This window comes from Blennius ocellaris, assembly GCF_963422515.1.
Source record: "Blennius ocellaris genome assembly, chromosome: 1".
Classification (NCBI taxonomy): Eukaryota; Metazoa; Chordata; class Actinopteri; order Blenniiformes; family Blenniidae; genus Blennius; species Blennius ocellaris.
In genome coordinates this window covers 8,490,479-8,503,173 of record NC_137650.1, presented here as the reverse complement: position 1 = coordinate 8,503,173, position 12,695 = coordinate 8,490,479, and the positions used below count along the sequence as shown (strand labels likewise).

At 42.0% G+C, this 12,695-nt stretch overlaps 1 protein-coding gene across 1 annotated transcript; it reads right to left on the bottom strand.

Moving 5' to 3' along the window:
- Positions 1-1,864: 1,864 nt before the first annotated feature.
- On the bottom strand, positions 1,865-7,660 carry chrnb4 (cholinergic receptor, nicotinic, beta 4 (neuronal); the record flags this gene model as incomplete). The annotated part of the gene is made up of 5 exons (XM_080494842.1): positions 7,523-7,660; positions 5,680-5,724; positions 5,322-5,431; positions 4,096-5,149; positions 1,865-2,029 (listed from the first exon to the last, which is right to left on the bottom strand). Exons 1-5 carry the CDS (start codon positions 7,634-7,636, stop codon positions 1,865-1,867), a joined length of 1,488 nt encoding a protein of 495 aa, XP_080350968.1. The 5' UTR covers positions 7,637-7,660.
- Positions 7,661-12,695: the final 5,035 nt, after the last annotated feature.

The window sequence follows — 12,695 nt, the reverse complement described above, 5'->3', positions numbered from 1 at the left end:
TTTTAAGTTTTGGTTTTTGTGTTATGACAATTTTTCATATCCATTTAGGAGTGTTATTTGAATTTTCTCTGCTCCCATTGTTAGTCCAGTCCTGCAGTGAAGCCCAATGGCTTGTCCCTCAGCTGAATGAAGGGCAGAGTTCAAATGCGTTCCACCTTCTGAAGTGTCCTCGGTGTCATCTTAGTCTTCTCAGTGGAGCCGGTGAAAAGAGAACTGCCTCAGTGGGATTAATAAACGATCACATCACTGAAATATATGGAAAAATGTGAATTTGACCTTCAGAAAGTTTTTAATCCCCCAGACAAGTGGAGTGTGAGGACTTACATACTTTATACACCTACACACACACACACACACACACACACACACACACACACACACACACACACACACACACTCACACACACACACACACACACACACACACACTCACACACACACACACACACACACACACACACACACACACACACACACACACACACACACACACACACACACACACACGTCTCCAGCTGAGGCTCGGGTCATTTAACAAAACTGCCTTCAGTGATAAACAGCCTTCCAGAGGCTCATCCTGCAAAGGTTATCCCAGAGGGTTTGAAAAACCACTGAATTGAAATACGTCATTTTGACTGAATCTTCTCAAGCTCGAAATCTGGATTATTTAAAATTCTCACGGTATATGCATCCTTTCTTGTGTGTGACTTTGCAGCTCTTGGGTATTCTTTTGGTGGATCTCTAATTAGAGCCTGATGACAAAGGCCTGCTGACAGAAGCATGTTGATTAATGGGATCATTTACCCACTGCAGGACTCCTGCTTTGTTTGTATTGTAAGCAATGTTCTTCTTTCTCTTTTTTTTTATTGATGGATTTGCTGTTGAGAATATGACAATGTGTATGAAAGAAAACTTTGATTTCCAAAAGCGCTGAGCTGAAATAAGAGGACAGAAATTCTGTCCATTAACACAGATACTGATTGCGATCTGTTGATTTAAGTGAAGGTTTTGAACAAGAACCAACAGTCTGCAGAATCTCTAACGAGCCCACTCAGCACGGTTTATTGAGCAGTAAATGTGTGTGTGTGTGTGTGTGTATGTGTGCACATGAGGCCCTATAAAAAATCAGTTCTCGTGTACCAGGAAAATAACGAACCCATGAGATTGTTGAATAGAAAACAAACAATATCAGTGTTCCTTCCTTCGATATTATCAAACCTGAGCATAATATTTTCCTTGTAATACTTATTAAGATGCATCATATCTTTTCCCCCCCTGATGAGACATTTTCATTTCTTTAAGAGGACAGCTGTCTTATCTATTAAAATATCTGAGCTTGCACATCTCTGAACTTTATCACCGACACACGTAGGTTGACTAAGCACTTTGGCAAGACCCTGGCAATTTTAATACTTTATTGACAGTCTCATACATTTAATCAATCTGAAAGAAGACAGGTTTTTCCTTTATTATACTTCTGAGACACAGTTACATAAACAGGGAGATCTACAACATCTGACAGCAGAGTTATTGTCATACTTGGTATATTATTCCAGTTCGGTTTATTGTTACTTCTTCTGCAAATGCACCACCTCTTTAAAATAGCAGCCGCTTCATGGCTGTGGGCCACGGTGTCCTAAATGTGAAGAGACACATTTATTCTTTTAGCCACACACATTCTGTCTTTTCCAGTGACGTACACAGTTTGTGTTCCGAGGATATCACATCCCACAACAATGCCAGAACTTCGGATATCTAAACTTTCTCTGCTCTTATAACTGTAGTTTTAATATAGCGCAGTCAATCTGGAAAAAAAAAAAAACCCAAAACAAAACATGTAAGTCCTGGTGGGCGTCACGGCTCGTCAGATGCGAGGGGTGTCTGAGCTGGGCTGCTGATGTGGAACGATCTGACTCTGGAAAACGGGCTGGAGGAACAGACCCAGGGTTCCCACCACGCACACTATGACAAAGATCCACAGGAACATGCGATCCACCACCATGGCCACGTACTTCCAGTCCTCAATCACCTGCAAGAAAACACAAATCCACTTTCAATTGCTCAGCATGCATCTTTTTCAAAGCAGTTAGTAAATCTTTTAATTTTTTTGTTAAATCATGTCTCAATGTGCATACATGCAGTAATCCACGTATATCCTTCCCGTTACATTCTTTATTTCTCATAGTACCTCTACAACAAGAGACATTTATTCTCACTTTTAAACCCATCATTTGGCTGAATCTCTGAAAAGACCATCTCCTTGTTACTGAGGCCAAATCTGAAAACCCAGGTGACCCTTTCACTCATTGTCAGCACTGTCCATGGTGGATTTAGAAACATGTCATTACTAATTCCTTTTGTCCTCATTGCATTATTGATTAGTCACAGAAAGTGATTGACTGACCGTCTGAACTCAATTTGCTGGGTCAGAGCCACTACTTTAGGTTAGTGCTGTTCCTTCCATCTGCTTAAAGGTCACACGAAGAACCGTAAATATCATCATGCCAATACAAATACTTTTGACCCCATTCAGAAGAAACAGAACGTTGCTTCTGAGCCACATTGTTCAAATGAATTAATGCCATGTCCAATGGACTAATATTCTCTCTCTGGGAACTGGTTTGACGTTCACGCTCCGCCTTGCCCTCTGGCAGCAAAACCACATCTCCGGCCAGTCGCTTTCAATTTTTTTTCTTGTTACGTTTAGATCGTCCATGGTTCGAATTTGATTTTGCTGGAGGTTTGGATTGGCAGCATGTAACACAGTGAGGTAAGATTGAAACGACTCTTCTCCATTGTTAAGTAGAAATAAATAACTACATATGTTTTATTTTGTTGTTAATTGTTGCCCCAGGGCAACATGATGAGCAATATGCTTTTGATGTATCAGTGGACGCAGCTACATTTTACAGCTGCAACGAACAAGCAACGATGCAAATATAATGTATAGTATAATATATACATTATTTCAAGAAGAAAAACCTTGGTGTTTTCCTGCCGGCAGAGCACATTGTTGCCCTCATGGTCGTGGAAAGATTGTGGTTGTTAAGCTAAAAAGTCATGTGTCATGGTAAATCTTGGACTGGAAATGAAAAAGCCCATGCATTATCCCCAAAGCAGAGATATCCCTTTGTATTCAACTGGTTTTTGGCAGATCATGAAATTGTGCTGGCCATTACTACTGGTGATGACTATACAAAAAATATGATATGGCAGCCAATCCATATATATAAAAATTGTAGCTGCAATAAAGTTTACTTTATTGATCCATTATGAATTAAAATTACTGTCTTGCAGTTGGATACCTCCATATATATATATATTTATTTTTTGGATGCACAAAATTAGGACATATGACCTGCACATAGGACCTGCACTTTTGGGCACAAAAAGTGTGAACAATCTGTCAAATTTGGAAAATTTCTCTGAGAAAAATCCTGAGATATTCACAGGAATTGGTGATCAGTTTCCTCTAGAATAGTGAGACTGATTTGATGTGTGTGACAGATTTCAAACAAATAAAACGAATAAGAAATGGACACTCCAAAAACACGATATCAACTGTTTTAAAATGCAATTTTTATCCATCGAATTTCAATCCAAGAGTGAAGATTTTCATCGAGTTGGAATTAACTGATGAGAGTGATTTTTATTTGCACTGAATTATAAATGGACACCTGTGAATTGTCTCTCTACTACTTGAGCTCGGAGCTGCTGTGTTCATCAAGTATAGGAGCAAAAACACTAACTATTAAATATTCTAATTGAATGTTTTTGTTAAAGAAACAGCAACAGGTGTAATTATGTTTTCTGATCTCAAACGACTGTTTCCCTTCTTCTTCTTCTTCTTGTGGCAAGGCACCTCATGGAGATCAAATCAAATGAAAGGAAATCAAAATCTGTTGCCATGGAGACACTCCGGCGCTCGCTGCTATTATCTCGGTTCACAAGAGTATCCGGAAACACCGGTGTGACTGTTTATCAACATTTCCCACAGTGGCGTTGCTACCCGATGTTGGCGAGGGTCTGCCCTCTACCGAGGTCCACGTTCTAGTTCAATGATATGAAACGTTTGGTTTTAATGTGTGTACTTACACTCTGATCATCGTCGTCCCCCATCATGTGCTCCGCCACAAAGCGCACGCCGTTCACCGCCTCCTGCACGTCAGCAGCCCACTCCGAGTTGCTCCTCTGGTGGAGGTCCTGGGAGGACGTGAACGCACTGGGAAGGTAGTCATTGCTGCGCACGTCGCCTTTCCTATTGCACTGGCTGTAACCCACTGGAGGAGCTATATTTTTGTGCCCCGGCGTGGAGAAGGCGGAGTCGGAACATAACAGGGCAGAGGATGACATGGTGATACCTGGCTGCGACGCGGCTGGGTAGCCCAAACCCAAAATGGCTCTCCTGGCCCGTAGGCACCGCTGTTGTCTGAGTCTCTGCCGAGCGGAGTTGTTGTGAGGGCGTCTCATGAAGAGTAAGGCCGGCAGCTTCACAAGAAATATCAGCTTGACCCAGGACGGCATGGTGTGGGTGCTGGGGGAGCGGTGGTGCACGTTAAGCACGCACACACTGGTGATGATGGAGAAGGTCACCAGCACCATGGTGAACATGAGGTATTTGCCGATCAGGGGAACGTCCAGTGAAGTGGGGGGGACGATTTTCGAGATTAGAAGCAGGAAGACGGTGAGGGCCAGGAGGACAGAGATGCAGAGGGTCATCTTCTCTCCGCAGTCCGACGGCAAGTAAAAGACCAGGATGGCCAGGGAGGTTATCAAAACACAGGGAATTATGAGATTTATAGTGTAGAAAAGAGGCTTTCTCTTGATGATGAAGTCATACGTGAGGTCCACGTAGGTGGGGTCCAAAGGGTTGACTGTCCGTCTGCCTGGCAGTGCTAAGATGTCCCACTCCCCGCTGGGAGTGAAATCATCCATGCTGGCCATCCCAGACTTCAAGATCAGATCAATCTCCGTGTGGTCGTATGTCCAGGAGCGAAACTTGAGGGTGCAGTTCTGCTGGTCAAAGGGAAAATGCTTGACCTCAATCTTACAGGCGCTTTTATAAATGGCGGGGGGAAGCCAGTTGATGCTGCCGTTGAATAGGACGATGACGTTGGTGAAGACGGTCACCTCGTATGTACCATCGGCACTGGTGTGAGAGAAGAAGAGAAGTTAACAGAGGTTAACATTTCCATGATGGTTAAACAGAACCTACTCATACTCATTGTTTGTGTTTGCGTTCAGACGTGTGTGAAGTGAGGTATTACTCATCTATTTTGATTCAGTGAAGTGTAACACCATGACAAACAAATGAAACTTGCTTGTTGTACAGGACGATATCCGGCAGCCAAATGTGTCTGGAGGGGATACGCAGCTTGTCAATGCCTTCGTACTTCGCGGGGTCCCAGGAAAGCCTGTAGTCCACCCAGTGCTGGAGAGGTAGAGGCACACGATCGTTAGTGTGACCCCTGATTTCAGCGCAGTCTCTCAATATCAGCTCATTTCTAATTACATGCTTCATTATCGGTGAAATATGCTTGAAGCACAATTATGGAAGCGGTTGGTTCCACACTGAGAGTGCAGGAATGGATATGGTTTAATCCAAGTTCACGGGGAAGGACGTTTATTAACATATACGGTTATTAAGAGTCATTTGACTGAGAGCTTAATTGCACTTACCTGAGTGAGCCAGACATTTGTGGTCATGATCTGCTCTCTTTCATTCTGAAAAATGCGCACGTTAGATAGAAATCACTCTCAATACAAGGTGAAAACACAGGTACAACAGACAGAGAAGGAATAACAGCGGCATTTGTTTATTTCCTGTTTTTTATTTTATAGTGTTTTACTTTTTGTTTTCATTTTACTGCATAATTGATCTTTATATTGTCACAGTAACCCTTTGTGGACTAAGTGGGAAAAACTAATGGGCCCAAACTGTCACTATTAACTAATCAGTCACAACTGGCGCTCTTATTTATCAGGGTTTAAACTTCAAGGGACTGATTTTCATCCAAGCACTGACTCATATATTTGGGGTAACATTTCACAGTTGTCCAGTTGAGCAAAGTTAAATCTGTAGAATTTAGAGGCCTCATGAACATTGTCATTTCATTTCCATTCAAGAATTTGTGAGCTGTTGTTGCTGTTGTTGTATTTGAATTCTCAGGACAATGTTACCTCCAGAAAATATGCCTGAAACAGTGAAGTATTTGTTGTTGAAATACAAAAAGATGTTTCCAATTATCGGGAGCATTACACAGGACTGGTTGGACTGACTTCCTCCAACACATTCCTCCAACTGTTAATCACAACATGGAACCAGAAAGTTTGATTCAGCCTCCTCTTGTTTTTTGAAGCTTGAGTTCTGATGCTCGCATGTCGTTTGGTCATATTGTCTGATGTCGTTATGGGTCAACGTTGACAAGCCTGTAACTAAACTTGATTGTTCATGACCCCGGCGGAGGTTCATTTGTTTTGTCTTCGGCACCACTTTTGATAAATACCGACCACTGCAGACGAGAAAACCGTACTTAACATTTTGTAGACGTGATGACCTGTCATCTCTCCATCACAGCTTCACTCTTACAGCTAGATATACCGTAATATTATGTTTTTCCTCTTTCAACCACAAAAACTTCGAGATACAAAACAGGTTATCTTATATAAATCTTGATCAGACTAGTCGTATTGACACACAATACAGATAACACCACTGCCTTAGAATATAGTTGAAGTCACTAAAGACCAAAATAAAAAAGCCTTTCTGTTGGGGTCGGTCAATGTTTTGACTATGATTTGCTGTATGAATCAGAACTTGTCATCAAACACCTTTTTTCGAGCTTCTGCATATTTATAATCAAGACCTATCACTGTTTGTGTTGTTGCAAAGAACACAAATAGCCCGTCCTTGTTTCACTATCATCTTTACAATGGCATTTGGTTTGAAGTGAAGTCAAAGTTTATGGCAGTGAAATCCTCCTCTCGTCCAAGATTGCATGTTAACATGCTTGTTGGTTGCCCTGCCATCTCACTGCCATGACATACACTTCCAATAAAGTGATACCAAATAGCAATTACTCCACGGGGTACAATGCACACCCATAAACTGGGGCTGCCTCGCTCTGCGGCTGAAACCCGGCCTCCGCTGTAAATCAAAGGGGAGCCCCTATCACTGTGGCTAAAACAGCTTTATGGCCCCCTTTTAATCCACTGTGCTGAAGTTTCAATCTGGACATGACAGAGGCAGAGATCCCAGCTGACCAGATCTATCTCCCACTCCATCCATCCGTTTGGAGCTACTGCCGCTCCGCAGAAGCCGCTTTGTGATCGACTGCTTCCTCAAAGCTCTGTGGCTCACACTCCGTCTTCTAAATCAACCTCCTTCTTTCAGTGTGCCACTTGTTTGTTTGTTTGTTTTTTTCTGACATGCTGTCTCCTCTGAGGACAGTCAAACATATATAAATATACACATTTTGGTCATGGCGTGTGTGTTTGTGAGAGAGAGGCTCTGTTGTCTTACCACGCTGATGAGCTGTGCTAAGGACACTTGCAGCTTGACTGTGACTCTCTCTGTCCTGTTGACAGCCGGACGAATGAGTGGGTTGTAGCGGTCCTTTCCCAGCAGCCAGTTCATGAGACGCTCCTCTGAGTCAGCACAGCTGCTACCTGGTGACAGTTTGGTTTTTAACAGCTGTACATGGAGCACATACACACACCAGGTAGGCCTGTGGGGTTTGTCATCACATCTAAAAAAATGTCATAAAAAAAATAATTAATATACATCGTCTATGCATGCAAGCTTTTTAAATTCATTTGTTTGCCTATAATTAGTGGCAGTTGTTAATTACCAGTACAAAAAGGGAGCAACTGTTTAAAACAATGAGGTTCGAATGGGTGGATGTACAACCATGACAATGTTAAACAAATTTCACTTTTACAGTGCATTTTCACTTTACAATTTTACACTGTCTGCCCATTCATGCACGCATAACCAGTAACTGGTAACTGCCATACAAAGTGCTCATACATTATAGTATGAGCACATAATAGTCTTGTAAATGACTGTCCTTGTGATCAAGTGCCACCGTTAATCCCATAATGTTCTAATTGTTTTAAATAAATATTGTAAGTTTATAGATTTGAACCATATTGTTTTTGCATTATCAACATGGCTGGGGTGAAATACAATAGTAAATACGTCAAGCTTTATCGCAACACAGCAATCCAATGTCCTGTTCTCAATATGTGTCTCATTACATGATGTCGACGGACGCAACATTAGTAAACAAAACTTCATGGTGGTGGAGTAGTAATCACAATGGTATAGCAAACATTTTTACCTGAGCTTGTCATCAAGTAGATCCAAAAACAAGTCCAAAAACAAGTATTTTAAGTGAATTAGTGACTAAACTGACCTGGATGTGTGCTTGTCTATTTCTGTGTTTGCCCCGTGTTGTGTTCAGGGTGCATCCTGCAGTCAGCTGGGTTTGGCCCCTTTAAGTGGATGTTGCTAAAGAGAGATCGTCCAACATCTGACAGTAACTCTGGCCTATAGTGGGTTACAAGTAGCTTGCTAGCTGGGAAAATGTATTTATTTTTCACAGCATAATAATCATCTTTTATGATGACATCATGTTTTTTGTTTCTTTGTTTTTATATGTTGGAAAGTAAAATTTGAGTAAACATCTCCATACAAACTGACATTCATGCTCCATGTACCCAAATAAAGAAATATAAGTGGGGTCCACGTGATAAGGTGGCCTTGGAAATAAATTTACACTCACAGTTCTTCTGCTCCTCTGTTAAGAAAAAAACTAATCAATAATGTGCAGCACAATGAAAGATTAGGGAAATCATTTCTTAAATCAAAGGTTTTCCTTGCTGGTTCACGTGAATGCTTCTGGATTGCATGTTTAACTTTCATTGTCTCCAGAAAGGCAGCACAGGAATGTTACACGTCCAAAGTCACTTCTAAATTGCATTTTGAACAAAGGCAGATGTTTTTCCAGCATGTAAATTATTCATTTTTCTTATGATCTGATCTTAAAGCTACAACCAATGGGTGTGTCCTTTAAGTGGGAATGAGCCAATAACAGGCTACCATCAAATAAACTTCGCCTCTGGCCTCCATGCCTGATAAATGACGCCTGAGTCGGGAGTGAAGACAAGCCCTGATTGAAACTGATGTTGGGTTCTTCTCATCTGGAGCCGATTGGAAAATGTGGCTCTGCCTCTTCCACTTCAATTGCATGCAGCCAGTTATTGATGCCTCCACATGGTGTGAAGTAGCTGAGTCAACTCACTCATATGAGGCACTGTAATGAGGAGAGACTCTCACCGATGGCCTACAGAAGAAGAATGGCTACTGCTATTGATGTATAGCCGAGCAATATTCATGGATCCAAAGGTTTATCAAATGTGTGAACTGTCAACCTGACACCAGGATTTAGTCTGAGTCTCTTCTTGTTCCATATCAAACTGTGTGTCATTATCAGCCTGTGGCTTTCCAGGGTGCGGTGTAACAAAGGTCTGGCCCCCGCAGGTCAGTGCATGCTGCCCCAAATGTGCTTTTGTCAGTCATTTGGCTTTGGTCCCATTCAACAAAATAGGACTTCCACATCACAAAATTGTCTCAAAACTCTGGAAACCAAAATGACACAAGCTCTATTTTCCTCTGATGTGAAGTCCACTGGTAATACAGCCAGCCCAGCTGGTCACCTGCTGCGAATAGACTCTAATGTGTGTGTCTGTGTATAGCTGCAGGTTTAAAATGAACAACTGAGACTTTGTTGCTCTGACATCACAATGATTGGGAATGAGGCCAGGCGTGTCAATAAAATGGTAGTGCAAACTGGTTTAGGAGCTGATAAGGTCATTCTTTGTTACCCGTTATTCAACAAAAGTGGAATATATTTGAAGACTTGACATCATAATGAAGTCTATAATTAAAACAATAAAAAAAATGTTTGGTGTGTGTGTGTGCGTGTGTGTGCGTGTGTGTGTGTGTGTGTGTGTGTGTGTGTGTGTGTGCGCGCGAGCGTGCGTGTGTGTGTGTATAACACACAAACGCTACCTTTTCTAAAAATAGCATTTTTTTCATATAATCATCAGAAACACGAACATTTCGGTCATGCAGAAGCCAAGGTATTCTTTGTAAAGTTTTAAGCACTAAATCTCTGTATTCGTAGATTTTTTTATTTTATACTTTTTTTGCGCGAGATGAGTACAGGGTAAGTATGACAGTATGAGAAAATACTTTAACTAGATAATCGCTGATTTGGTCAGAATGACGCCACTTGACAAAACGCTGTGTCCAGTTAAAGCGCAGCCGATAAAACAAAACAAAAAACGAGGCAAATAAGCCTTTATGAATCGTGAGTAATAGTCTAACATTAAAACGTTTCAGTGCGTAATAGAAATACTGTTTTATACTTCAAGGAAATGATTAGTCAGCAAAAAGTCACTTTTGGATTATTTTGGAGTTTACGCACGGATTGCGCGCAGACACACCGAACGCGACTTTAGTCAGTTTAGTGTCGCCGCAGAATTAAAAAGAAAGTGTAACTTACATTGTGCGAGGGAGAGAAAGTACGCGAGGAAGGAGAGAGCCCGAGCCATCTTCACGGCACCATCTGGGAGTCGCCGGCCGGTGACGAAGCCTCGAAGCCGCGGAGTCCAGCGCTCCTCTCCTCGGACATGCCGGGCTTCTTCACGCCCCGTCAGGTCTGCGCTGTGGATCCCGTTGCCCCATCGCCGGGGTAATTCATGCTCGTCCGCCCTGTGAGACTCGCCGAGGCGCCAATAAACGCACGCGGGTCTGGCGCGCTCCTCCAGCCCGTCCCGTCCTGTCCCCTGCAAGTCCTGCAGGTCCTGCACCCAGTCTGGAATCAGCTACAAGTTTCCCCCAGCCTGGGCTGCTATTTAAGGTGATAGTATTTCATGCTCTTATGTGCACTGCACTCGTTGTATTTTGTCCATAAACCTGGGGAAGTTTGTGCCAATCTGCATCGACCCACAGTGATGTTGTATGAGCCCAGTTGCTCTCACGAGCCAATAAATGTACAGATGTTTATTTTTGCAATACAGCACAACAGATTATATGAACTGCAGTCAGAATGTTTTGAAACGTTTAAAGAGAAACTGACCGCTGCCCTCATATCTCGAGTCAGGCACCATCTCCACTGAAATTAACTAAGCATCCTAAGCACAGATGTTGATATACAGATCTGGGCTTAATTCTTCCCCAAGCAGCCAACATTAACTTGGCGACTTGGGTGACTTGTGATCACTTGCTGACTTTACACTGCTTTGGTGAGAGTGCTCCAGCCAGGACCGTAAATTACTCACAATGTGAGATTTAGTGAGGTGAAGTCCAGTCAGACCTGCAGCAGTGCAATCTTAGTGCGGCAGATTTACAGCCACCGAGCTGCTTAAAGCCTCATTATACTGACCAGTAAAGGGACTGTATCAGGCATGAGGAACAGCACTGAGGACCCTCCTGGGGATATAAATTCAAGCTCCAAAGACTTCTATTCTGGATCATTGCAGGCTGATCAATAAGACCTGATTAGGTTTTGACCCTTGCTTGTTTCTGAGATGAGACCGGAGACCCGACCGCCTGTTCGTCTCTTTGTGAAATCATGTGTCAGATGTGGTGTAGATACAGAAAACAAATGCATTCTTAAATATCAATGCATCATTGATATAATTTCTTAATGTAATATTTTGCTTGTCACATGTAAAAGATACGCTGCACATTTCAAAATTGATTTTTTGGGGGGTTTTCTTTTTACTGCTTCTGCTTGTGGGTTTTTCTTATACCTTCTTCATATCATCGGCCACATTGCAGTTAGAACTGTGCGATGAACACTGCAGGAGTGCAGCACATGATAGTCCTGATTGCAGTCTCACAGTGGGGGTGTTTCTGCGCTGACTTTGCATGTTCTCCCTCTGAATTTCTCATTTAGTCTTTTATTTTAACTGTTCACACTAAACATTCTACAGCTGTGAATGTGAGTGTGTGTGACGAGTTTGTCTGTTCATGTGTGCCCTGCGATGAAGGTTCACGATGGAATTCAGGCTCCTGTAACCAGAAGTTTTATAAATAAAAGGTGCCTGATGGACAAGACAGAAACTTGAACTTTTTAAGCCTGGAAATTAAATACATGATAAACTTGTCAGCATTAATTATTCTTTGTAAATTGTTTCTGCCAAAAAAAAGATGTCCAAACCAAAGAAATACCCAAAACTATTTGCTCGCTGTCTCCTACAGGTCCGTTGGTTGTTACAGAACATCACGTGTGCATCGAGGAAAAATATACTTATCATCCACCTAAGTTCTGCTTGTTCATAACAAATAGGACGAAGATCCACAGTGATGCCAGGTGAAGAATCCTGCTCTTTTCTAACGCCGAAGCCTGAAGACACATTTCTATTGATGAGATCTTTATTTCACTGTGAGGTTTAGAAAAAACAAATGGATTACATGATGGAAAAGATTGTTGCTGCTGAAGCAAATATTGATGCAGAAATGTATTTCTCTGGCCTCTACCTTTGTAACCTTGTGAGCTTTTAATACACCAGTCAAATGATTTCCTGGACTCGCTGTGGATTGTGTCATTGAAAGCTGCACACTGCATATATTATTTTAATAGCACCCAGTTATACAATATATTTAACTCTTCACAATTGGT